Raw genomic sequence first — 25,361 nt, 5'->3', positions numbered from 1 at the left:
AGCCAAGATTTTTCAGAATCTAAAAAGAGGCTCAGGGATTTCCTTTTACTACCTCAACACAGGCCACTAGCCATTCCACCTGTGTTAGATATTGTAGATGTGTTTTCGGAGTCTAGTATTACCCCTGACTCCTTGCCTTCCAGCTCTTGTTAAGCCTGACAGATACTGTAGGGATGTTCATCGTGCATACAGCTGCAGTAATCACATATGGGTTCTCTGCCATCAGGCGGGTCCTCAGTCGGCCGAATTCCAAAGTCTTGGTCCGGTGTCGGTTGTCGCCTTCTTCCCTGACGTCAGTGCGACAGGGGTATAAAAGTCACAGCCGACGCCATATTCTTCAGTCTTTTTTGCCGCGCGGTGCCTGAAGCAGTTCGTAAGTGCCGGTCGGCCAGCTCCTGAATTTACGAAAAATTGGAAACCGAAGTCTTCTTTAAAGCTAAGTACCCCGTTGGGGAAACTTTTCTTGCCTCAGACCGATGTCAGACAAAGTTAACAATTGTATTTCTTGTGGGAAGCAAATACCGCATAAGGATTTCCATTCCCTGTGCATACCTTGTTTAGGCCCAGACCACGACGTCTCGGGCTGTCGCTTTTGTGCGACTTTCAATAAACGCACTATTAAGCGTCTGGCGGAGTTCGCCCGACATTATTTTGGTAAAGCCTTTGATTATAAAATGTCGGATACTCAGACTACCGTTTTGTCCAAAAAACGCAAGGACAAAGACCGACACGCGAGGTCCGCGGTCTCCACCGACACCACACCAAAACCGGCTACACGTGGTCCGGTTCTCAGCGAGACGCCTATGCAGTCCCTGACTACCGGCGCCACTTCCTTGGCGGTGTCTTCTGTACCCGAGACCGCAGGTACCTCGGCCCTTACTCAGACTACAACCTCCGAAGCCACTGTTACTATTGAAACTCCTACTGGGGATAAGTCCACTTCCACCCGGGGTGTATTTAGACCCTCTTCTTCCTTTTCCATTAAGGCCTTTACTAAGTCCAAATCAGCCATGCATCCCAAGAGGCCTGTTGCACAGGGCCCATCCTCAGGCCCCATGCCTAAAAAGCAGATGCTTAAAATGGCTGAGGATTTAATTACACTTATCAGGGGCTCCCAGCCCCCTCCAGACAAGAGACCCAGAGTAGAAGAAGATTCCCCCTCCTCTGAACAGGGCTGCATTGTCTCAGAACTTTCTGATGTAGAGGAACACTCCTACTCCCCTTATGAAGATTCGGATGCAGAACAGTCCATTCCTTCTGTATCTCCCCCAGAGGATTTCTCCTTTGGGGAAACCTTGCACACCTTGAGGGAGCACTTCCATTGGGAAGGCCAGGACTTTTCTGATTCCAAGAAAAGGCTTAGGGAATTTCTTTTGTTACCTCAACACAGACCTCTGGCTATACCTCCGGTCCTGGAGATTCTTGATTATGTTTACTCGGAGGCTTGTCTTAATCCGGATTCCCTGCCTCCTGCCCCAGTCAAACCTGATAGGTACTACAGAGTTCCTAATTCTCACCAATTTCTTTAAAAAAGCCATAATGCTGACCCTGAAACCATTTCTCAAGGACCCAAGGGAATGAAGGCCTCTACTGCCAAGAATCCACTTCCTTCCGAAAGAGAATCTAGATCCTTAGAAAGGTGGGGTAAAAAGGTTTACACCTCTGCCACCCTAGCCATGAGAGCCTTAAATTGTCAGTTCCATATGCTTAAATATCAGCAGTTTATCACAATTAAGAAACAAAATGTCTCAGCCTGAACAACCAGATTTGAAGGAATTGCAGGATATGATGCATAGTGCAGAACAAGTGGGTAAACTCACCTTGCAATGTGGCTATGATGCCTTAGAGGCTTCAAGTAGAGCTGCTATTATAGGATCAGTTATTTGTAGACATGCCTTGCTTAGGGAACAAAGCTTGCCTGATCATGTTAAAGCTAAACTGCTAGATGCTCCCTTACAAAAGGATGTGTTATTTGGCACTAATGCTGAGGAGATGCTACGAAAAATGGAAGAAAAAGCTAAATCTATGCAAACTGTCAAGGCCTTTCTACAGGTACAGCCACCACGTTTTAGTAGAAATTGGCCATCAAAAAACTGGCCCTTTCCAGCCACTGACAAGCCCCAAAGAGGTAGATACAGGCACTCAAGGGGCAGAGGACAGTCTCAAGGATCATATAGAGGCAGACAATGGCAAACTCCAGCCCCAAGAGGTGGCGAAGACAGTGCACAACAATACAGAAAGCAAACCCTTTTCAGCCCAGCATCTCCCAGCTGGCAGCTCCCCTGGGAGGAAAGCTGGCACTATTTACAAGAAATTGGCATATTATCACAACAGACAAATGGATCCTGGATATTATAAACCGAGGTTACAGATTTCATTTTCACACTCTTCCAAAAATGAGAGGCATGCCAAACCTGCCACACAATCAAAGGGCAGAGGCACAAATACAAATTACAAAACTCATGGAAATGAAAGCCATTCAAGAGGTTCCTACTCACGAACAAGGTCAAGGTTTTTATTCCAGACTTTTCCTGGTGCCAGGAAAAGGAACCGACTGGAGACCCATTTTGGACTTATCCATCCTAAATACATTTCTACTCTTACCAAATTCAAGATGCTCACAGTACAGCAGCTTCTTCCCATGCTGGGCAAGGAGTTTTGGCTGGTAGCATTGGACCTCAAGGAGGCATACCTGCATGTCCCAATCAGACAAAGCTGCAGAAGATACCTCAGATTTCTTGCAGGTTCAATCCACTATCAATTCTCTGCATTGCCCTTTGGCTTATCTACTGCGCCCAGAGTATTCACGAAATGCCTGGCATCAGTAATTGCATACTGCAGACTACAAGGGATACAAATTTACCCTTATTTGGACGACTGCCTGATCCAAGTGGACAGCAAGCACACACTACTGGAACATCTGGCTTATGCAACAAGTTTACTGAATTCTCTGGGATACACAATCAACAAAGAGAAATCCAGACTAACACCAACTCAGAAAATAACTTTCCTGGGTGCCAACTTGGACACAAACACCCAGATGGCCTATCTTGCGCCAGAAAAACAAGGACAACTAACTCAGTACTTCAAAACACTAGCAAATTGTACCAGGCTTACTGCAAGGAAAATCCTGCAGGCTCTGGGCTTCATGGCATCTTGCATCCTTTTAATCCCATGTGCAAAGTTGCATATGAGGAAACTTCAGTGGTACCTAAAAAACCTATGGTCTCAACGCAGTCACAGCTTGGAAACAATAATACCAATAATTCCATGTTTACAAAAGGAATTTCTATGGTGGGCCCAAGCATGCCAAACAAAGGCCTCCCATTCTGCAAGCCTCAAGCAAATCAAGTCATCACAACAGACGCCTCAGATTACGCCTGGGGGGCGCACATGACAGACAGGTGCATTCAGGGCAAATGGTCCCAAAAGGAGAAGCACCTTCATATCAATCAAAAAGAAATGCCAGCAGTGATAAATGCAATTACAGCTTTCAAGGACCTCTTGCATCCAGGACAATTGCTTATAAGAACAGACAAACACCACAGTAATGTGGTACATAAACAAACAAGGAGGAACACATTCATACCCCCTGTGCAGACTAGCCATGACACTTTGGAACTTGGCTCTGGAATGGCAAATCGAACTTCAAGCACAGTACTTGCCAGGTTTGGAAAACACGTTGGCAGACAATCTAAGCAGAAATATGACAGATCCACACGAATGGAAGTTGCATCCACAGGTGTTTACAAGGATAATCCAAGAATGGGGAAGGCCAGACATAGATCTCTTCGCCTCCCACAGGAATCATCAACTGGAAAAGTTTTGTTCAAGGACCTTTCACCCAAAGACCTGGATAGTGGACGCCATTTCATTCAGTTGGACAGGATGGACAGTGTACGCTTTCCCACCTCTGCCCCTTCTACCCAAGGTACTCTTAAAAGCAAGAGCAGACGGGCCGAAGATGATACTGATTGCTCCAGACTGGCCAAGACAACACTGGTACCCACTCCTAAGGAGCCTAACACATACTCCTCCCTGGCCACTTCCTCTAATGCCTCTTCTGCTGACTCAGCACAGCTACAAAACTCTTCACAGACAACTGAAAACTCTCAATCTCGCTGCATGGAAAATCCCTGGCATTCACAAGCCTAGCATATAGTTATGTGGTTTCCACCCTTTCTTTAGTTTGAAAAAAAACTATGCCTTTTTTTGCCTGTGTCAAGCAGTGACACTGAAGTAATCCCTGGGGTATATCTGCGATTCCCATCCATTGGTCAAGATTCCTCTTGAACAAGGCCAGCAGTGCTCTGCCTCACATGTACCGATTTTGTTTCACAGCATATGTCAAGGTTTAAGTCTCCCGCCTTGTGGTTCTGAGGGATCGAGATTTTTTGGTGAAGCATATTCATCTAATGAGTGATGAGTACAGGGGGCGATGACCCCTCCTTGATCTAGATGTGAATCCCTTCATGATCAGGTGGGCGATATAGAGGTTTTCCTAACTATGGTAGCTAGGGGTAACCTTGTTTTTCGAAGTATGACTATGCATTTTTTTTTTAACTGTCACTAAGCCAGGGCTCTGGCACCAGTTATCTGTTTCTGTGAGGCCTGGAGGGAGGATATCTGTGTCAGATGTGTTTTGTGTTTTATGCCATGTAGTTTGTCATCTGCAAACTTTGTCTTTTGTCAACCCTGGTTCTGTCGCTTAGCCAGTTTGCAACCCCATCTTGTGATGTGGGGTTTTTACAATCTGATGAGTTTTTTTTTGATATGATAGTGTGGGGTGTTGTGTTGCCAGGGCCTTGCCAGGTCGAGGTAGGTATGGTGGACTGCCCCTCACATCAATGGTGACTGTTGATAAGGCTTGTCAAGCTAATGGGGCGGTAATTTCAGGGGTCTGTGGAGGCACCGCCCCTTAGTGGGACCACAGTCGTCGCTGCGCGCCCACCTTGCGGGTAATGAGGTGAGAGGTGAGGCTTAAACAAATCCTCTAACACCTCAACAGACCCTACTCACCAAAGAGGTGCAGGATGTCATTCTGAAGGCCAGGAGACCATCTACTAGGAAGATTTACTCCGCAAAATGGAAATTGTTTTGCTCTTGGAATGAGAAAAAAGGCCAGGACCCTAGAAAACTGAATTTGCCTCTGGAATTACAGTATCTAGCTGAGCTGCTGAACAGTGGGCTTTCATTTTCATCCATAAAAATCCATGCCTCAGCCATTTCTGCAGAATTCAACACTGATCCACCTTTATTCTCTCACCCACTTTTAAGACTATTCCTCAGAGGGGCTAAGAATTTAAGACCCCCAAGGAAACAACCAGAGCCAGCCTGGGATTTTAATTACATTCTAGAAAAATTAACATTTGCCTCCCTTTGAGCCAGCTGCCTCAACAAATTTGCAATATTTGTCCTGGAAAACAGCTTTCCTTCTGGCCATTACCTCAGCTTGTAGGGTTTCAGAACTACAAGCCCTCATGGCTGTACAGCCCTTCCTCATCTTCCATCAGGACAGGGTCTCCCTTCGAACCAACCCGTCATTCATGCCTAAAGTGGTATCCAGGGTAGCTTTAAATCATGCCATACACTTACCTACCTTCTACCCCAACCCTCAAAACAAAGAGGAGAGGTTGCTACATTCCTTAGACATCCATAGACAGCTTCGTTATTTGGACAGAACAAAGCCTTTCAGGAAATCTGAACAACTTTTTTGTCCTATGCTGTAGGAGCTCAAGGAAAGCCTGTTACCAAACAGACAGTTTCAAAATGGATAGGCCATTGCATATGATTCTGTTTACTCCTACCATGGGAAACCTGTCCCTGTAGGCATCAGACCACACTCCACCAGGGCCACTGCTACCTCTACAGCCTTCCTCAGAGGAGTTCCTACCAAAGATATTTTGGAGGCAGCCACTTGGAGTTCTGTACATACCTTCACAAGACACTACCACCTGCCTTTATATTCCAAAACTAGAGCAGGCTTTGCCACTGCTGTGTTGCAGGGCATTCTGGTTCAACCCAGTTCCACCTAGTGGCTACCACCCTGTGCGTAGCTTTGGGATTCTACCTATATGTGATTACTGCAGCTGTATGCACAATGAACATAGTACAGTTTTGTACTTACCATAAATGTAGATGTTCGAGTGCTAATACAGCTGCAGTACAGGTTTCCCTCCCTCCATCCCCTGTAGGTACAGGATTAGTGGCTAACTCCTCCTCATACATTGCCTTCCTTTTGGGGGGCACCTGACATCTGGGGCAAGAAAGACTGAAGAATATGGCGTCGGCTGTGACTTGTATACACCTGTCGCACTGACGTCAGGGAAGAAGGCGACAACAACAGACGCCGGATCAAGACTTTGGAATTCGGCCGACCGAGGACCTGCCTGACAGCAGAGAACACATATGTGATTACTGCAGCTGTATTAGCACTCTAACATCTACATTTATGGTAGGGACAAAACTGTACTTTCCTGACTCTCATAAATTCCTTTTTAAAAACCCTGCTGCAGACCCAGAAACTATTTCACAGGATCCCAAAGGAGTTTAGGCTTCCGCTGCAAACAACCCTACCCCCTCTGACAGAGATTCTAGGGCACTGGATAGATGGGGAAAAAAAGGTTTACACATCTGCTACCTTGGCTATAAGGGCCTTAAACTGTCAGTTTCATATGCTCAGATATCAGCAACATGTCATGGCATTCCTTAAACAGAAAATGTTATTAAACTCGGAATGTGCCGAAAACAAGGAAATGCAGGATTTATTGCATGCAGCTGAACAAGTTGGAAAGCATACTTTGCAATGTGGTTTTGATTTTTTGGAGGCCTCCTGCAGGGCCGCAGTTGCAGGTTCTGTAATTAGAAGGCATGCTTGGTTAAAGGAACAAAATCTGCCTGATGATGTCAAAGTTAAATTATTAGATGCACCTTTACAGCATGATACTTTGGTGTTAAGGCAGAGAAGGTGTTAAAGAAAATGGAGGACAAAGCTAAATCTATGCAAACTGTCAAAAGATTTTTTTACAAGTACAGCCACCTAGGTTTAGTAGATACTGGCCTCCAAAGAATTGGTCCTTTCCTGTGTCAGACAGACCTCAAAGGGGCAGATCCAGACGCCCCAGAGGCAGATCCCAGGGCAAGGTTCTTACCGGTCAAAGCAATGGGGTGCTTCTACCTCCAAAGTTGGAGAAGACGAATTGCAACCATACAGGAAACCGTCCCAATGACTTCCCCTTGCCTGCACTTATCTCCTGGCAGCACCCTTAGGGGGAGAATTTTTTTCTCAAAATTGGCACATTATAACCCAGGACAAGTAGATTCTAAATATCGTGCCACAAGGGTACAAGTTCCATTTCCATACCCTGTCGAAGGCAAATGGCTGCCCAGAACTGCCAAAAAATCGATGGGCAGAGGCACAAAAACAAGTCTCATCCCTCATGGACATGGGGGCCATTCAACACGTACCAAAGCAAGAACAGAGATGAGGATTTTACACAAGACTGTTCTTGGTACCCAGAAAGGACAAGGCTTGGAGACCAATACTGGACCTATCTATTCTGAACACATTCCTGGATATACCAAAATTCAAGATGATGACTTTGCAGCAGCTTCTGCCCATGCTGTGCAAGAACGCTTGGCTGGTGACTCGACCTAAGAGACATAAATGCATGTCCCAATCAGACAATTATGCAGAAGATGCATACCAATTCTGTGCACTGCCCTTTGTAAAGACCTTGGGCACAGTAGATAAACCAAAGTGCCTGGCACCAGTAATTGCATTCGGCAGACAGAGGAATATGAATATATCCTTACTTGGACGACTGTCTAATTCAAGCAGAGAACCAGGACATTCTTCTACAGCATCTGGTGTTTGTGAAAAGCCTTCTAATATGCCTAGGGTACACAATCAACGAAAAGAAATCAAAACAAGTACCCTCTCAAGAGATAATATTCCTGGGTGCAAGCTTAAATACAACTGCCCAGATGGCTTATCTCACGCCAGACAAAGGCAAATGACTACCTATTTCAAAATGTTGGCAACAAAGGCCCAGTTATCTGCAAGAAAAATTCTGCCGGCTTTGGGCTTCATGGCATCCTGCATCCTACTAATTCCATATGCAAGACTGCATATGAGGAAACTTCAATGGTACCTAAAAGGTGTTTGGACTCAACATTGCCACAGCCTGGAAACAATGATTACTCTCATTCCCTGCCTACAACAGGAGTTTCGATGGTGGGCAAAGGCTTGTCACCAAAACAAGGGACAGCCATTCACATTTCCCCCAGCCAGGCAGACGCAACAGATGCATCAGATTATGCCTGGGGAGCCCGCATGGCAGGAAGATGCATTAAGGGCACATGGTCCTCAACCCAAATGCATCTACATATCAATCAAAAAGAGATGTTAGCTGTTCAGAATGCTGTGACAGCCTTCAAGGACCTACTTCATCCGGGACAACTACTGATAGACAGACAACACTACGATCATGTGGTATATAAACAAGCAGGGGGGGGGGCACACATTCTTACACCCTTTGCAGACTAGCCATGACTTTGTGGGACACAGCATTGACTTACCAAGTACATCTGCAGGCACAATTCCTGCCAGGAAGGAAAAATGCTCTGGCAGACTAAGCAGAAACCTCATGGATCCCCACAAGTGGCAGCTGGATCCACAAGTCTTCAGCATAACAAGGAAATGGGGATGCCCGGACATAGATCTGTTTGACTCCCCTCGCAACTACCAACTAAAAAGATTCTGCACATGGACTTATCACAGACAAGCATGGAAAGTGGACGGCCTGTCAGTATATGCCTTTCCCCCACTGCCTCTCCTCCCCAAGGTACTCCTAAAGGTCAGACAGGAGAAGCCAAAAAATAATACTGATTGCCCCAGACTGGCCCCGCCAGTACTGGTTTCCAATCCTAAAGGGCTTGTCTCTATGCCCAGCTTGGACCTTACCTCAAGTACCTCATCTACTGTCCTGGATATACCAAAATTCAAGATGATGACTTTGCAGCAGCTTCTGCCCATGCTGGGCAAGAACGCTTGACTGGTGACACTACCTGTCCGCAGCATGGCGGATAATGTAGTCATACAAAACGCACCTCTCAGTAAAGCTGTGATGGATGTCATTTTGGAGGCCAGAAGGCCTAGTACTAGGAAATCTTATGCTGGAAAATGGAAGAGATTCTGTGCTTGGAACCATGCGCAAGGAACTGATACAGCTGTGCCAAATATTCCTCAGATTTTGCAATACTTAACTGAGATGTTGGACAAAGGCCTATCTTTTTTCATCTATTAAAATTCATGCCTCTGCCATTTCGGCTCATTACAATACAGAGCCACCAGTCTTTTCTCATCCCTTATTAAAACAGTACCTCAGAGGAGCCATAAATTTAAGGCCTCCAAGGAGATCACCGATGCCTGCATGGGACCTAAACTATGTCTTGGAAAATCTCGCCCTGCCTCCTTTTGAGCCAGCTGCTACTGCTAATATGAAGTTTTTATCTTGGAAAACAGCTCTGCTCCTAGCAATAACTTCTGCAAGACGAGTTTCAGAGCTACAGGCACTCATGGCTGTGGAACCTTTATCATTTTTATCCAGACAGGGTCTCTCTGAGGACAAACCCAACATTTTATGCCTAAGGTGGTGTCCAGTGTGGCTCTTAACCAAACTTAGTCTGCCAACTTTTTGCCCAAATGCACAGAACAAGGGGGAGAGAATTCTGCATTCTTTGGATGTACACAGACAGCTTAGATTCTACTTGGACAGAACCAAAGTTTTCAGAAAGACCGAGCAATTACTAGTGGCATATGCTGCAGGATCACAAGGAAAGGCCATCTCAAAGCAGACTATTTCAAAGTGGATAGGCCACTGCATTCGTTTCTGCTACTTACACCATGGCAAGCCAGTGCCTAAGGGCATTAGGCCACATTCAACCAGCGCTGCAGCCACTTCAGCAGCCTTTCTCAGGGGAGTACCCACCAAGGACATTTTAGAAGCTGCTACTTGGAGTTCAGTGTATACCTTTACAAAGTGCTATCATCTGCCACTACTCTGAATCCATGGCAGGCTTTGCCACTGCAGTTCTGCAGGGCCTCATAGCTGCTCCTAATGCTTTTTAGCTCCAGCCTCCCATCCATAGCTTTGGGACTCTACCCAAATGTAATGACTGCAACAGTGAAACACTAAGAACATATTACAGTTGTGTACACTTACCATAAATGTAGATGTCAGTGTATTTACTGTTGCAGTCCAGGTCACCCACCCGCCAACTGATGGAACCTATGTGGTGAATTTGCTTGTAGATGAAAGTATTGGGGTGTGTGTGTGTGTGTGTGTGTGTGTGTGTGTGTGTGTGTGTGTGTGTGTGTGTGTGTGTGTGTGTGTGTGTGTGTGTGTGTGTGTGTGTAAATTTTGGCTACCCTTTTAGGGGGCACCTGACATCTGGGGCAAGAAAAACTAAAGAAAATGGCATCGGCTGCATCTTTTATACCCCTGACGTCAGGGAAGGGGTGACAGCAGCCGACGCAGGACCCAGGACTTTGGAATTCAGGCCGACTGAGGGCAACCTGCCAGCAGGATTACCCTAAATGTAATGACTGCAACAGTGAATACACTGTAACATCTACATTTATGGTAAGTGTACACAACTGTACTTTCCAAGGCCAAGAGAGGTGTTAAGTCAGCGAGGTATTTTCTCTGGTCCCTATGTTACATGGCTTCCACCATGTTAATTGCTTCTGTGGCCAGTACATGTGAAAAATCTAGTGGTACCTAAAGAATCTGTGGGAGTGATTAGCTGCCCTTTAGAAAGGAAGTTTTATTAATCCCATGTAGTAAGATGTTTTCCTGGTGGGCATCACTGGATGCCAGGAAAATGTCTCTGTGTTTGGTGGGCGTCTCTGGGCAAGCAAGTTTTAAACAACTAGGAATTAACTACAGATGCATGAAACAGTTTGTGGAGTACACATCCACAACTTCAAGGTGGTAGGATTTGTTGGACGTCCTAGGATCTGTTGGACGTCAGACAGCAAAGGAAAATGTGTCGGTATCAAGTAAATGTTGACACTGATGCTTGCTTGCAGAGCATTCAAAGACCAACTTGGAAACAGAGTTTTGCACTGCTCCCCAAATGCCACAGTCATGTAGTGTATAAACAAAAAGGAAATGTCCGTCTAACCCTTATGCAGGCTTCCGGGATTGGAAATTGGCCTGTCATTCACAGACGTCTGTCAAGGCATTCTGTATCCTTTCTGTTTTGAACCAGACAATGGACACACTCTGAGGATCCTTGGCCAGCATCTGTGGGTGGCAGTTGAATTCCTTCTTTCAGATTTTGAGAGTTAGGATGTACCAAAGATGGAGCATTTTACTTCACTAGGAAGCCTTCAGCTCCAGGAATTTTACATAAAGCTTCCATGCAAGAAGACCTGGTCAGTGAATACCTTTCCTTAAGCATGTCTGCTTCCTTTACTGCTTAGATCTCTGAAGAATGTAACTTAGAACTACAGGACTGTCCCAGGTATTCTTGTATCTATTTTTTTTTCTAGCAGGACTCTAAATTTTTCCTTCATTGAAGTGCAGATTTCAGCAGTCCCAACCTGGCTACCTAATACTTTCCCACTTTAAAACCACATTTAGTCAAGCAGCTCCTTAAGGAGGCGTTAACATCCTTGTTTTCCAAGATAAGGCCGTCTTACCTTGGGATTTCAGATGTAATCTAGATTCACTCTCATTACATCTCTTTGAGAGGGCATCTACCCTCTCAGATATTTAACTTGTTACAGCTGGGTGCTGCCTGTAAATGTTTCTGTAGTTGCATCCTGCTGACACCTCTAGGTGTAGGATATTGCTTGTTTGTATTTGCATTCATTTTAAAACTATGCTACATGCAAAATATTAAAATATTTCACCTTAAAGCATACACAATAGCAAACACAGCTGTGATATTTGACCTCCGTCTAGTGCAAGTAGAGAGATATTAAATTGTTACTCCTATAATGTTTTATTTATATTATCATTAAAGGTTATGCTTTTCTCAATATCTTGACGACCACAAAGCACAGACAGAACTGATTCTTCTCAGTAAAAGCTCTCATATGGATGAACAAAATGTAATTTAACAGAATGTGAGTAACTTGAGTGGTTGCTGAGATATTGAAAGCTGTTTACAAAATACTACCGATGTAATAGTTGCTATGTTTACTGTGGCTGATAAAATCAAGTTTAAAATGTAGAACCTAAAGAATACTATCGCCATGACAATAGGTAGTGCTGTAGTTTGTCATTTACTGCCTTACACCCAAGGTTCCAGAGATGAGCTTTTGTTAGAATCAAAATCTGTCCTAATATTTCAATCAAAAAGCTTAGGCTGCACCCATTGGAAGTTGAGGTTCAAACTTCCAGTTCTCCATTGAAGGGAATCAGTTAATTTAGAAAGTGGCTATAAATTCTGCCATGGTGGCTTCATCGTTGCAAACCCTCGTGTACAAAGAACCCTTTATCGTGTTTTACAGTGACAGGGCGAGTCTCTGGCTCAACCCGTCTTTTACATCAAGTGTAGTTTTAAAGGTCTTTCTTGGCTAAACCTTTATCTTTCCAAGTTTTATCCTAAATCAGAAAGCAAAACTGAATAACTCTGCATATATGTTACATATGTACAGGCAACTGTGGATGTTCGTGTTTCACTGTTGCAGTCATTACACTTGGATTATCCTGCTGGCAGGCTACCCGCAGTCGGCCAGAGTTCCGAAGTCTAGGTCTGGCGTCGGTTGCGGTCGCCTCTTCCCTGACATCAGTGCGCCACTGGTATAAAAGATGCAACCAACGCCATTTTCTTCTGTCTGTCTTGCTGCGCGGTGCCCGAAGCAAAAGCAGTTCACAAGTGCCGGTAGGCCGACTCCTGATATTTTCGAAATTTGAGTTTCAGAACCAAAGTCTTCAATAAAGCGAAGTACCCCGTTGGGGAAACTTTTTCTTGCTCCAGACCGATGTCAGTAGAAGTTAATAATTTGTATTTCTTGTGGGAAGCAAATGCCTCATAAGGACTTTCACTCTTACTGTATTCCTTGCCTAGGCCCTGACCACAATGTTACTAGTTGTCAGTTTTGTGTTAGATTCAACAAACGCACTATTAAACGTCTGTTTGATTTTGCTTTACATTATTTTGGCAGAAGGTTTAACTACATAATGCCGTCGGAACAACCGACGACCGGAATTTATAAAAAACGCAAAGACAAAGAAAAGGACAGGCATCAGATGTCCAAAACCGACGAAGCCTCTTCTAGGCCATTCGCCGGTTCTCAGTGAGGTGCTTTCGCAGCCCCTGACACCCGCTACCTCAGAGCCACAGGCCGTATCAGACAGCCACATGGAGACACTGAGGCCTGTGGAAACTCAAGGTATTGGGCCTGCAGAAACTATTCCCTCAGATGGGTATGGAACAGCTGAGCAGGCATCTGCTTCTGTGGGTGTTTTCAGACCTTCACAGCTAACTATTTAGTCCACTACAGCAGCCAAGGCAAAGTCAAAAACACCATTAAAGACCAGGAAAGAAGTACAGCATTCTCCTGAACAGTCATCCATGCCAAAGAAATAGATGCTTAAAAATGGCCGAAGACCTAATTACTTTAATCGGGTTCCCATCCCCCTCCTGACAAAAGGCCTAGGCAAGAAACTGACTGATTCCTCTGACCAGGTTTCTATTTCCTCTGATTCCTCTTCTAATCAGGGATATTCTGTCCCTCCCTATGAGGACTCTGATGCAGAAGAGTCTATACCTTCAGCCTCTCCACCTGAGGATTATGTTTTTGGGGAAACCCTGCACACCATGAGGGAACATTTCCATTGGGAGAGCCAGGATTACTCAGAATCCAAGAAAAGGCTCAGACTTTCTTTTATTTCCTCAGCACAGGCCCCTGGCTAGTCCCCCTGTGTTTGATATTGTGGATGATGATTTATCTGAATCCAGTCTGTCTCCCGATTCCTTTACCCCCTGCACCAGTCAAGCCAGACAGGTACTTAAAGGGGCCCTGACTCTCATAAATTTATTTACAAAAACCCTGCTGCAGACCCAGAAACAATTTCTCAGGGTCCTAAAGGGGTTAAGGCTTCCACTGCTAAAAATCCTGTTCCTTCTGATAGGGATTCCAGAGCTCTGGATAGATGGGGCGGGGGGGGGGGGAGTTAACACTTCTGCAACTTTAGCTGTAAGGGCTTTAAATTGCCAATTTCACATGCTTAAATATCAACAGTACCTCATGTCCTTGTTAAAACAGAAAATGGTTACAAACTTTGAAAGTCCTGACCGTAAGGAAATGCAGGATTTATTGCATGCAGCTGAACAAGTGGGAAAGCATACTCTCCAATGTGGTTTTGATTCATTAGAGGCTTCTTGTAGAGCCACAGTTACAGGCTCTGTCATTCAAAGGCATGCTTGTTTGAAAGAACAAAGTTTACCTGAACATGTTGGTAAAATTATTGGATGCTCCACTACAGCATGATACTTTGTTTGGTATTAAGGCAGAAGAAGTGTTAAAGAAAATGGAGGATAAAGCAAAATCAATGCAGACAGTAAAATATTTCTTACAGGTTCATCCACCTAGGTTTAGCAGACACTGGCCTTCAAAAAAATTGGTCCTTTCCGTTGCCAGACAGGCCACAAAGAGGCAGATACAGACGCCCAAGAGACAGATCTCAGCCCCAAGGCTCCTACAGACTTAAACAAGTGGGGTGCTTCAGCCCCCAAAGGAGGAGAAGACAAATCGCAACCTTATAGGAAACGGTCCCAGTGACCACCCTCTACAAATGCCAAGCACTTAACTTTTGGCAGCACCCCTTGGGGGAAACCTAGCACTTTACTCAAAAAATTGGCACATGATCACCCAGGGCAAATGGGTACTGAATATTGTTTCTCAGGGCTACAGGTTCCACTTTCACACCCTTCCAAAATCGAAAGGTATGCTGGACCTGCAACAAAACCAATGGGCAGAGGCGCAAAAACAAATTGCTGCTCTCATGGACATGGGAGCTATTCAAAGAGTACCACAGCAAGAACAGGGACAAGGATTTTACTCGAGACTTTTCCTGGTACCCAGAAAGGACAAAGCCTGGAGACCAATACTGGACTTGTCAATCCTAAATACTTTCCTGGAAGTTCCAAAATTCAAAATGTTAACACTACAGCAACGTCTACCCATGCTGGGCAAGAAGGCTTGGCTAGTTACTTTGGACCTCAAGGAGGTCCTGCATGTCCCATTCAAACAATCTTGCAGAAGATACCTCAGATTCATAGCTGGCTCAATGCATTACCAATTCTCTGCACTGTCCTTTGGCTTGTCTACTGCGCCCAGAGTCTTCACAAAATGCCTGGCACCAGTAATTGCATTTTGTAGACAAAAAAATTCAAATGTATCCCTACTTGGATGACTGCCTTATTCAAGCAGAGAGCAAGGACATTCTTCTAAAGCATCTGGTGTTTGTAAAAAGATTACTAATTTGCCTAGGGTACACAGTAAACAAAAATAAATCAAAACTAGTGCCCTCTTAAGAGATAATATTCCTGGGTGCAAGCTTAAATACAACTGCCCAGATGGCTTATCTCACGCCAGACAAACAAAGGCAACTGACTCATTACTTTCAAATGATAGCAACAAAGACCCAGCTCCCTGCAAGAAAAATTCTGCAGGCCCTGGGCTTCCATGGCGTCCTGCATTCTACTAATTCCATATGCAAGACTGCATATGAGGAAACTACAATGGTATCTAAAAAGTGTTTGGACTCGACATTGCCACAGCTTGGAAACAATCATAACTTTAATTCCCTGCCTACAACCTGAGTTTCGATGGTGGTCCCAGTCCTGTCACAACAACAAGGGACAGCCTTTCACCTTACCCACAACCAGGCAGACAATAACAATGGATGCATCGGATTATGCCTGGGGGGCACATATGGCAGGAAAATGTATTCAGGGCACGTGGCCCAAGGAACAAATGCATCTTCACATCAATCAAAAAGAGATGCTAGCTGTACAGAATGCCCTGACAGCTTTCAAGGACTTACTACATCCAGGACAGCTATTAATAAAGACGGACAATACCACTGTTATGTGGTACATAAGCAAGGGGGCACACATTCCTACCTCCTATGCAGGCAAGCCATGACTTTGTGGAACACAACCCTGACCTATCAAGTACATCTGCAGGCACAATTCCTGCCAAGAACAAAAAATACATTGGCAGACGAACTAAGTAGAAATCTCATGGATCCTCACGAATGGAAACTATAAATCCACAGGTGTTCAGCATGATAACAGGGAAATGGGGACGCCCAGACAGATCTTTTTGCCTCCCCTCACAATTGCCAACTACAGAAATTCTGCACAAGAACTTATTACTCTCAAGCATGGAAAGTGGATGCTCTATCATTCAGCTGGAAAACCCTGACAGTTTATGCCTTCCCTCCACTGCCTCCTCTTACCAAGGTGCTCCTAAGTCAGACAAGAGGCCAAAGATGATCCTGATTGCCCCAGACTGGCCACGCCAGCACTGGTACCCAATCCTAAAGAGCTTGTCTCAAGGCCCAGCCTGGCCTTTACCTCTAATTTCTCATCTTCTGACCCAACAAAACAATCAGATTCTGCAGTCAACTCAGAACCTTAAATCTGGCAGCATGGCAGATAATGTAGCCACTCAAACTGCACCTCTCTCTAAAGCTGTTATGGATGTCATTTTAGAAGCCAGGAGGCCCAGCACTAGGAAATCTTATGCAGGAGGCCCAGCACTAGGAAATCTTATGCAGAAAAATGGAAGAGATTCTGTGCTTGGAACCAGGCACAAGGGCTCGAACCACTTGTTCCAAATATACCTCAGATTTTACAATACCTAACTGAGATGCTGGACAAAGACCTATCCTTCTCTTCAATTAAGATCCATGCCTCTGTCAGTTCAACTCATTACAATATGGAACCTCCTATTTTTTCACATCCTCTACTAAGACAGTACCTCAGAGGGGCAAAAAACATAAGACCCCCAAGGAGAGCACCAGTACCAACTTGGGATCTCAACTTTGTTTTAGAAAACTCACACTGCCTCCTTTTGAACCAGCCAGCACAGCTGATATAACATTCTTATCATGGAAAACTGCTCTGCTCCTAGCAATAACTTCAGCAAGAAGAGTCTCCGAATTACAGGCATTAACCTTTTATCATTTTTCACCAGGACAGGGTTTCTCATAGGACAAATCCAACATTCATGCCAAAGGTGGTTTTCAATGTGGCTCTTAACCAAACAATTCATTTACCAACTTTCTACCCAAACCCCCAGAATAAAGGGGAGAGGCTTCTGCACGCTTTGGACATACACAGCTACGATTCTACATGGACAAAACAAAAGCTTTCAGAAAAACTGAGCAACTGTTTGTAGCCTATGTTGCAGGATCACAAGGAAAGCCCATCACAAAGCATCCAATTTCAAAATGGATAGGACACTGCATTTGCTTGTGTTATGCACAACATGGCAAATCTGTGCCTAAGGGCATTAGGCCACATTCTACCAGAGCGGCAGCCACTTCAGCAGCCTTTCTCAGAGGAGTACCAACCAAAGACATTTTAGAAACTGCAACCTGGAGTTCAGTGCACACTTTCACCAAGCACTAGCATTTGCCTCTCTACTCTAAATCCAGAGCAGGCTTTGCCACTGCAGTTCTGCAGGGCCTGGTAGCCTCTCCTAATCCTATTTAGACCCAGCCGCCCAACCTCGGCTTTGGGATTCAGCCCAAGGTGTAATGACTGCAACAGTGAAACATGATGAACATAGTACAGTTGTGTACCTACCATAAATGTAGATGTTAGTGTATTCACTGTTGCAGTCCAGGTTACCCACCCACCATCCCCCTTTTTCATTGCTGGGACTTTTCTGTACTTCTCAGCTCTATACAACCTATGTGGTGTCTTTGCTTGTAGATGAAGGAAATGTTTATATTAGCACATGCATGCTTTTTGCCATAATTCTTTTCAGCCTTCCTGTCTGGGGGCATCTGACATCTGGGGCAAGAAAAACTGAAGAAAATGGCGTCGGTTGCATCTTTTATACCCCTGGCGCACTGACGTCAGGGAAGAGGCGACAGCAACCGATGCTGGACCTAGACTTTGGAACTCTGTCCGACTTTGGGTAGCCTGCCAGCAGGATAACCCAAGTGTAATAACTGGAACAGTGAATACACTCTAACATCTACATTTATGGTAGGTACACAACTGTACTTTCTATGTAGATAACAGTTTAGAAATTCAAGTAAATTTAACAATTTGTGCCTTTACTAACCATTTAGAATCAATCTGCTTGGTGACTTGTTTTCCTAAACCCAAGTGCATTTTGTTTGAGAGATCTGGCATATCCTTGCAGGATCATTTCAGGGGCCATTTATCTAGAGCAGTGACATTACAGCAGCCTTCAAGCGTCTCTATTCAAGAGGAGCAAGTAGCTGCCTTAAAAATACTTTGCATTTAACATTTTAAGGGGAACATCTGTTCCTAGATAAAGACAGAGTTGGCACTACAATCTTGCAAAGCCTGTTGTATCAGTGGCAGCCATTGGCAATGGGGCAGAAACGGTGCACTCTTTCAGGCCAGTTTCCTCCTTGCTTTCCATTCATCACATCAGCAGTTTTACCATGTATTTTGAATTATACTAAATCTGTGATGTGTACTAAGGGTGTAGCACACTTGTACTGTTAAAGTGATTGCACTCCTTTGTTTTTGATTAGGATCACTGTTGGTGTCAACTCTGTCCTCCACCTATCCTTTTCTTCCTGAGGCTTAGGTGGTGTACGAGATATCCGTGTCCTCTTGTCAGTCCCGTTAGCTACTGTAGTCCCTGTCCTCTTTCTCTTTTCCAAGGGGGGAATAGCACTGGGCAAATCTTCACCTCTGGGGAAACAATGTGCGATTGCCTTTACATTCCATTTTGAGATGTCTTTCCTGTTCAGATTCCGATCCCTCCATAATTGGGCAAAACTGTTCCTTTTCCCAGATTTTGGGCCTAAGGAGGCAGAGAGAAATGCTTAAGCATCTTCCAGACTGATCTTGTGTTGCTGTTGTGCAGTTTAGGTTGAACTGACACCATCACTGGAGACTACCGGTTGGCCTAGCTGGACCACTACTTTCTTCAGGTGGAAACCAAAAATTCTCTTCCGGATGCCCATTTTTAATTGTTCTTTTTATTCAGCCCTCTTGGGACTGATGGTTGACCTTCTCTGGAAGACATAGGCCATCACTGGAGAAGGGTCTGTGTTGAGCCCTCTATTCCTTTTAATGTTAAGTCATTTAAAAGAAGCCGCTCATCCCAGAATGGGGAAAAGGCAGTGAAGTGTCCACAGGGCGCCCCCCTCCCCTCATTGGAAGGGGTTCCCAGGAAGGCTGCTTCATATATTTAGTCTAGGGTTCAGAAGTGTAGCTTATTACAGCAGTCTAGGTCTAACTATAGGTTGCGAGTGATTATCTATCTGTATTTGCATTTTTTATTTATATTTTATTTTATATAATTATCCTTTGTTGGCCAGGTTAGACACACTGCACTCAAACTCTTTTCAGGGGATGCTCAAGATGGTATTTATATTACTAAGGAAAATTTGGACAGGGCTGGGAGCTGTCCTACTCTCTGGTAGGAGCTGTGTTTTCTTTTACATGCACTTGAACAACTCAAGCCGGGTTTAACATCTCATCTGAAAGTCGGCGCTTTGAGGGATGCAACACCCCCTTGTGCTATATTGCAGTGTCTGATCAGTTTACCTGCTGGGGGCATAGCTTTCAGCACTGAGTGAGTGCGTTACTTAAGCCACTGACACTGCTCTACACTTGCATTGACTTGGAGAGCTGTATACTCTGGATGTGGTCTTGGTTGGCAACAACTCAGCTCTTGGATTTTCCCCACAGAAAAGGCTTTGCTAAGAGTCAAAGCCCTCACCAATCTCTTGGAATAGAATCAAACCATACTGATAGTGGCTGTGTAGAGGAGGTCCAGCCTTTGGAATTGGGCCAGAGAAGTTCTCCTTCAACCTCTGACTGTAGAGGGGAATACTGAATTATTTTTTCTCTTGAAACTGTGCAGCTTCATCAGGTACATAGAGCGCTTTTTCATAGGTGATGCCAGGAGGGTGTGAATTATGCCGCCCTTGCTTACGTGGTGCCTGGGTGGTGTCACTGTGGCTGAAGGATGCCTTCTGACACTGTGGCCTACGTATAGGTTTCTTTGTTTCATTCTTGGTGGGCACTGCTTTCAGTGCAAGATGCTGTGATTTGGACTTCTGCTCCGTGCGGGTCTGCCAGGGTGTTAGCTGTTGTAGCTGAAACTTGAAAGATTGATTCGACTTTTCCTTTACTGAGTAAGTAGTTCATGGTAGCTTCCCTGGAGTAGGCTATTCCAAGATTGCAGTGAATGTAGGGTGACCAGGGTTCCATCTCAGAGGTCTTTAACTTCTAACTCTGTAATATCTTAGACTGTATAAATGTAACTACTGTATGTGTATAAATGTAAATAGAAATGTAATTGCACTGTATTTAATTGGAACAAAGTATAATGCAGTGTAAACAAATGAGCTTTTCTTCCTGTACCTCTACTGAAAAAAAACACTGACAAATAAATCCTGGCTTTGCACTCCGCCTGTATGACTTGGACCTTATATGTTGGTGGTTCCTGCTTCTTGTGAGCTTCCAGAGATGGGCCTTGTGTCCCAGCAGTGGCTAATAAGGTAGTTCCTTAAAGGAGTTTTGCCTCTCCACCCACCATTCACGAATCCCGAATCCTTCCCTTCATGAATTTCAGGCTTGGCTGTCTCTATTCAGACTGGCTGATTTAGCAGTGTTCATTTGTATCACTAGTAGAAGGTGTTTTGTATTTGGAAAGTGTGGTGGCCATGGAGTCCTTTCACAGATGCCATTCTTGTATCATTTGCTCTGCATAGTTAATAGAACTGTATCTACTTGAATACTAGACATGTGGCCCTTAAGACTGGAGCAGTGGTAGAAACAATGTGTTCTGGGGTTCAGAGTATTTTAATATGGTTTTGCAGGGATGAGATGGTGAGAGATCTGTTTCTGGAAAAAAATGGTTTTGCTCATTACAGCCAGTCCTTCACTGTTTAAAAAATTCTGATGAATAAAGTACACGGTTATTTTATTTTTTTCAGTTTGTATGAAATGCTCACATTTTAAATGATTTTGAATGTAATTTTAACTATTTTGCAGGTGTGGACACACGAGCACTGACAAAGAAGATACGAGAAAAGGGCACTATGTTGGGAAAGCTGCTTTTGGATGACAATCCTCCGGATACTGTTGAAAGTATTGACCCTAACAAGATTCACCTGACTGTTGAGGTTTCAGTAAAGGTAAGGATACGTTGTAATATTTACAGTATACTTCTGGCATACAAGCTATTGTGTGATTAGACCATTCCACACGCAATTAGGAAGGGGTCATAATAAACCATGTTACAAGTTATGCAGATTTCCATATTGTAGGTAGAATGAATCTGGCAGACAGTATTGTATTTCAAAACACTATAAATCAGCATTGGGTTTAGGAAGTAGTGTTCTGTTTAATATTTGCGTGTGGCCTTATAACTTTGCATTGGTTTTGCAGAGCACTTTGGTTTGTTTGGAGTCTCTCGGGCACGCAATTGCGTCATATTTGGGCTTTTGAGGATTCATTCCAGTGGCATGGTAACATCTGCTTCCAATCATCGATGAGCTGTTTTACAGCAACAGTAAATTGCTTACATTAGTGCACAGAGTAGTTAAGTAGTGTACAGAACATTTCAGGTACTGTGATTAAAGGTGTCTAGGACGAATTAAGAGTGGGGCCATCTTGGGAGTTTTCAAGATAGTGGTAGTAGTGTAGGAAGCTAAAAAAAGTTCTAGGCAATTAAAAGATTAAATTACCAAAAGCCTGCAAACTACTGTAAATTGTTAAACAGAATTTGGTAGTTGAAGTGTCTCATGATTTGCAGAATATAAACCTGGAAAATAAAAGTAAAAAAAAAAAATACTCAAAAGGAGACCAAATATGATGAATCAGAGCTGGAAAAAGCAGATGGTAACGACATCTGACGGAGAAAACTCTTCAGTCATATTACAGAAAGACTAACTAAATTCACTCAGAATTTCATTCGAGGTGAGTCTCTCTTGGAATATATAGAGACAAATAACAGAAGGCTGCAGGAAGTTGATAATATTTTAACCAGGCTTTCATATAAAATGGTTGATATGCCATCTGCTGAAAAGATGAAATAAAAGGGTGGAATAGAAATTTAAAATATTAAATGGCACAGAAACTGGCTAAGTCAAGGATGGGTCATGCAGAGACAACTTGAAGTCTTCAGCAATGCGAGGACAACAGAGAAGGAAGAAAGAGACTCTTAGTTCCAATATGTTCCTTGTGCCTTTGTTTCTCTGTTATACACAGGATAGTCACACAAAGTGCTTTGCTCCAGTAGTTGCCTTCAGTAGAACCAAGGAATTCATAAATACCCTCACTTAGGTTCATAGGTTAGTACTAGGCTAACTGCACTTGAGCCATTTTAAGCCTAGCCAATTATCCCATGCGAGTATCTAACCCAGCACCTTGTGTCTGTAAGGTAAACACCTTAACCATTATGCCAACCTCCCTCCTTGGACATCTGTCTGCAGGCAGCTAAAAATTAGTCTTTCCTGAGCCTGCCAAAATCCCTAGTATTACTCAGACAAATTGGGTTACTGGCAGCCTTGATAGACACTACAAAACAGGAGACCTGTCTCCGTGGGGGAAGGTATTGTTTGCCATAACAGATTCTTATTACTTTTAACTACCTCCACTGATGTAGAAGGCCAAGTATCTGAAAATGACCCAGGTGATGTTTGATCAGCAACTCCGGTGCCTGTTGGAGCATGCAGAGGCAGTGATGGTGTAACAAGACTTGCTTACCTTTCTTGGGGAAGTGTTAGAGTAGTAGTCTGGCTGTAGAAATCTGATCAGAATTTCTGGGCTGAGTATGTGGGTGGTTTTGGTGGCATGCAGCTCTTGGGCCCTGGGGCAGCTCCCAGTAACCACACATGGTGGCTATTGTCAGTCTCCTGTATGATGCTGGCATATCTGGGCAGGTTCATAACCTAACAAAACTCTGCGTACCTCTGCAAGTAGCATTTGCTTTCTTCCTGTGGGAGACCCATTGTTACTAACCTAAGAGGCAAGGTTGATGATATCGGCCAAGAGAGGTTAAGTACTTGGCTGAACCATTTAGAATATACTTAGTTTTGGGGGGGTGGAGTTTAAGGGACGTCATGCTGTAGTGTGGCTGTCTGTAACCCCAACACAATATTGCTAAACCTGTGGAGGTGTGGTGATCATTGCTTGCTGGAGTTCCTCAGAACAGTGGGACACGAGGACTCTTCAATTCTGATGCACCCCTTTGTAATTAGTCACACGTGGAAAATTCAGTAATTTTTATTTTAACAAATAAAAAGCAAGGGCCTACTCTTTACTCTTAGTGACATGTTGTCTACTTTAATCCATGTTCAGAATGAAACCCTGAGTTTGATAGGCGAGTTACTTTGGCAGTGGTAGAGCTGATGAGTGAGGATGGGAATGAGCAGCTGATAATTGCTCACCCTTCCTGGGAGAGGGAGATAGACTGCAAAGATAGCAACTGGAGAGAGCGAGAGGGGGTTGTCATGCAGTATTATGGGTTATGGACATGTTTGACTCTGTAAAGCTTTAAACGTATGGCAGCCTTAATGGGACATGAGCAGAAATGTTCTTGCCCAAATGGGAAGGTAAAGTTGTCATTCCTGTCACTTGCAAGGGGTGGAGTTTGGTCAGAAAGTAGACACCTCATGGGTGCCTGGATGATTGTGACACAAATGTCTCTTAATTTCCTGAGTGGGAAAGAATGGGGCGGTACTGGTGGTAGCTGGATAGTTGGTGGGTACAGGAAACAAAAGTATATTAAGAAAATAAGCCATTTCCATTTCAGTGGGATGTCCTTCCTTTTTTTTATATAGAGTATAGTCGTGGTGCATGTTCTTGGGGAAAAGTAAAAATTTGCATGCCTGCTTTCTGGTTTATAAACTTACTTAGATGGCTTTTATGTTCAGAGCTGGGTAGAAGCTATTTTGAAGGAAGCCTATGACACCTGCTCTTAACTAATCAAATCTGAACTTCACATTTCAACACTCTTACCTTGTAACTGATGAAGCTTGTCATTGTGGCTTGTTTAAAAACATTATTCATCTAACCTTTATGTATCATTAGAAGAATGCAACATCTTATAGGTTCATAAGTTCATAGATGTGTACTAGGCTAATAACCCAGGGATTTTACAAGCCTAGCCATAGGATTACCCTGGCATCGTGCCACCTGACCTTAGTTCCAGTGCATCTGCTGAGCAGAGCCACTAGTTATCCCCGGAATTAATTTTCTGTTTTCCATCCACTCAAGATTTCTAAGCGAGCTCTTCTGCTTGACATGTATTGTTTGTGGTAATGAGGTTGAGGTCTCTGGAGCATGTGGTGTGGAAGGATGGGTTTTTTTAGATGTAGCATTTGTAACCGAGCTAGGTCAGACATGGCTTTGTAAGTAAAGTAGAGATCGCCTCCAAGTAGGTGATATGAGACAGAGACTAGAATAGTGGTAAATTTAATTGTATGGACTTAAAAATATCTCAAACAGAAGTCCAACGCCACAGGTGGTAGCCAAATAATTTATTCTTTAACAAAATGAGCGCTTTCGTCTTGAAAGACGAGACTTCATCAGATAACTTCAAAAATGTTGTACTTGATCATTTTATACCATGTGCCATTAATGCAATTAAAACCCAATTAATGTTTTTAAAGTAATATAGTCCATTTTTGACCATCAATAAAAGACTCCCTAACCTCTCCCTATTGTGTGGCAATACATGAATATCATGTAAAACACATTTGTATATTCAATGTTGTCCCTACTTTATACTCTTAAATGAATAATGAAAGTGAATAAAATTACAACTGTGACATATTAAGAATGGTGGACTCGCTCAACATACCCATTGTTGGTGCCTACACTTCCACTGCTTTTGCCAATAACACTGGTTTGATGGTAATATACTCATTCAAACCTGGGGGAAAACTAGATCTCAACCTTAACTGCCATTTCAATTCTTTATTTAACAAGTTCTTAACGTCACCCCCTCTAGTGTTTGTTCCAACCATATAAATTATGCCAAATTTAAAACCAGCACATATCAAACAACGTTTATGTAGTGCACTAGCCTCCTTTTTATTTTTAATTTCCTATGAATGTTCGTACATTCTGTCCTTCAAAGCCCTCTCAGATTTTCCAAC

General features: G+C 43.8%; 1 protein-coding gene across 1 annotated transcript in view; it reads left to right on the top strand.

Moving 5' to 3' along the window:
- CAD (carbamoyl-phosphate synthetase 2, aspartate transcarbamylase, and dihydroorotase) overlaps positions 1-25,361 on the top strand; it is a gene marked incomplete in the record, with an annotated part of 2,299,829 nt that overhangs the window by 153,091 nt on the left and 2,121,377 nt on the right. Inside the window, 1 exon segment of the mRNA XM_044075466.1 lies at positions 21,250-21,392. Within this exon segment, the coding sequence (XP_043931401.1) occupies positions 21,250-21,392 (143 nt within the window).

The sequence above is a fragment of the Protopterus annectens genome, chromosome 6.part1 (genome assembly GCF_019279795.1).
Source record: "Protopterus annectens isolate FY-2018-M chromosome 6.part1, PAN1.0, whole genome shotgun sequence".
NCBI classification, from domain to species: Eukaryota; Metazoa; Chordata; order Ceratodontiformes; family Protopteridae; genus Protopterus; species Protopterus annectens.
This window is presented reverse-complemented; position numbering and strand designations above follow the sequence as displayed.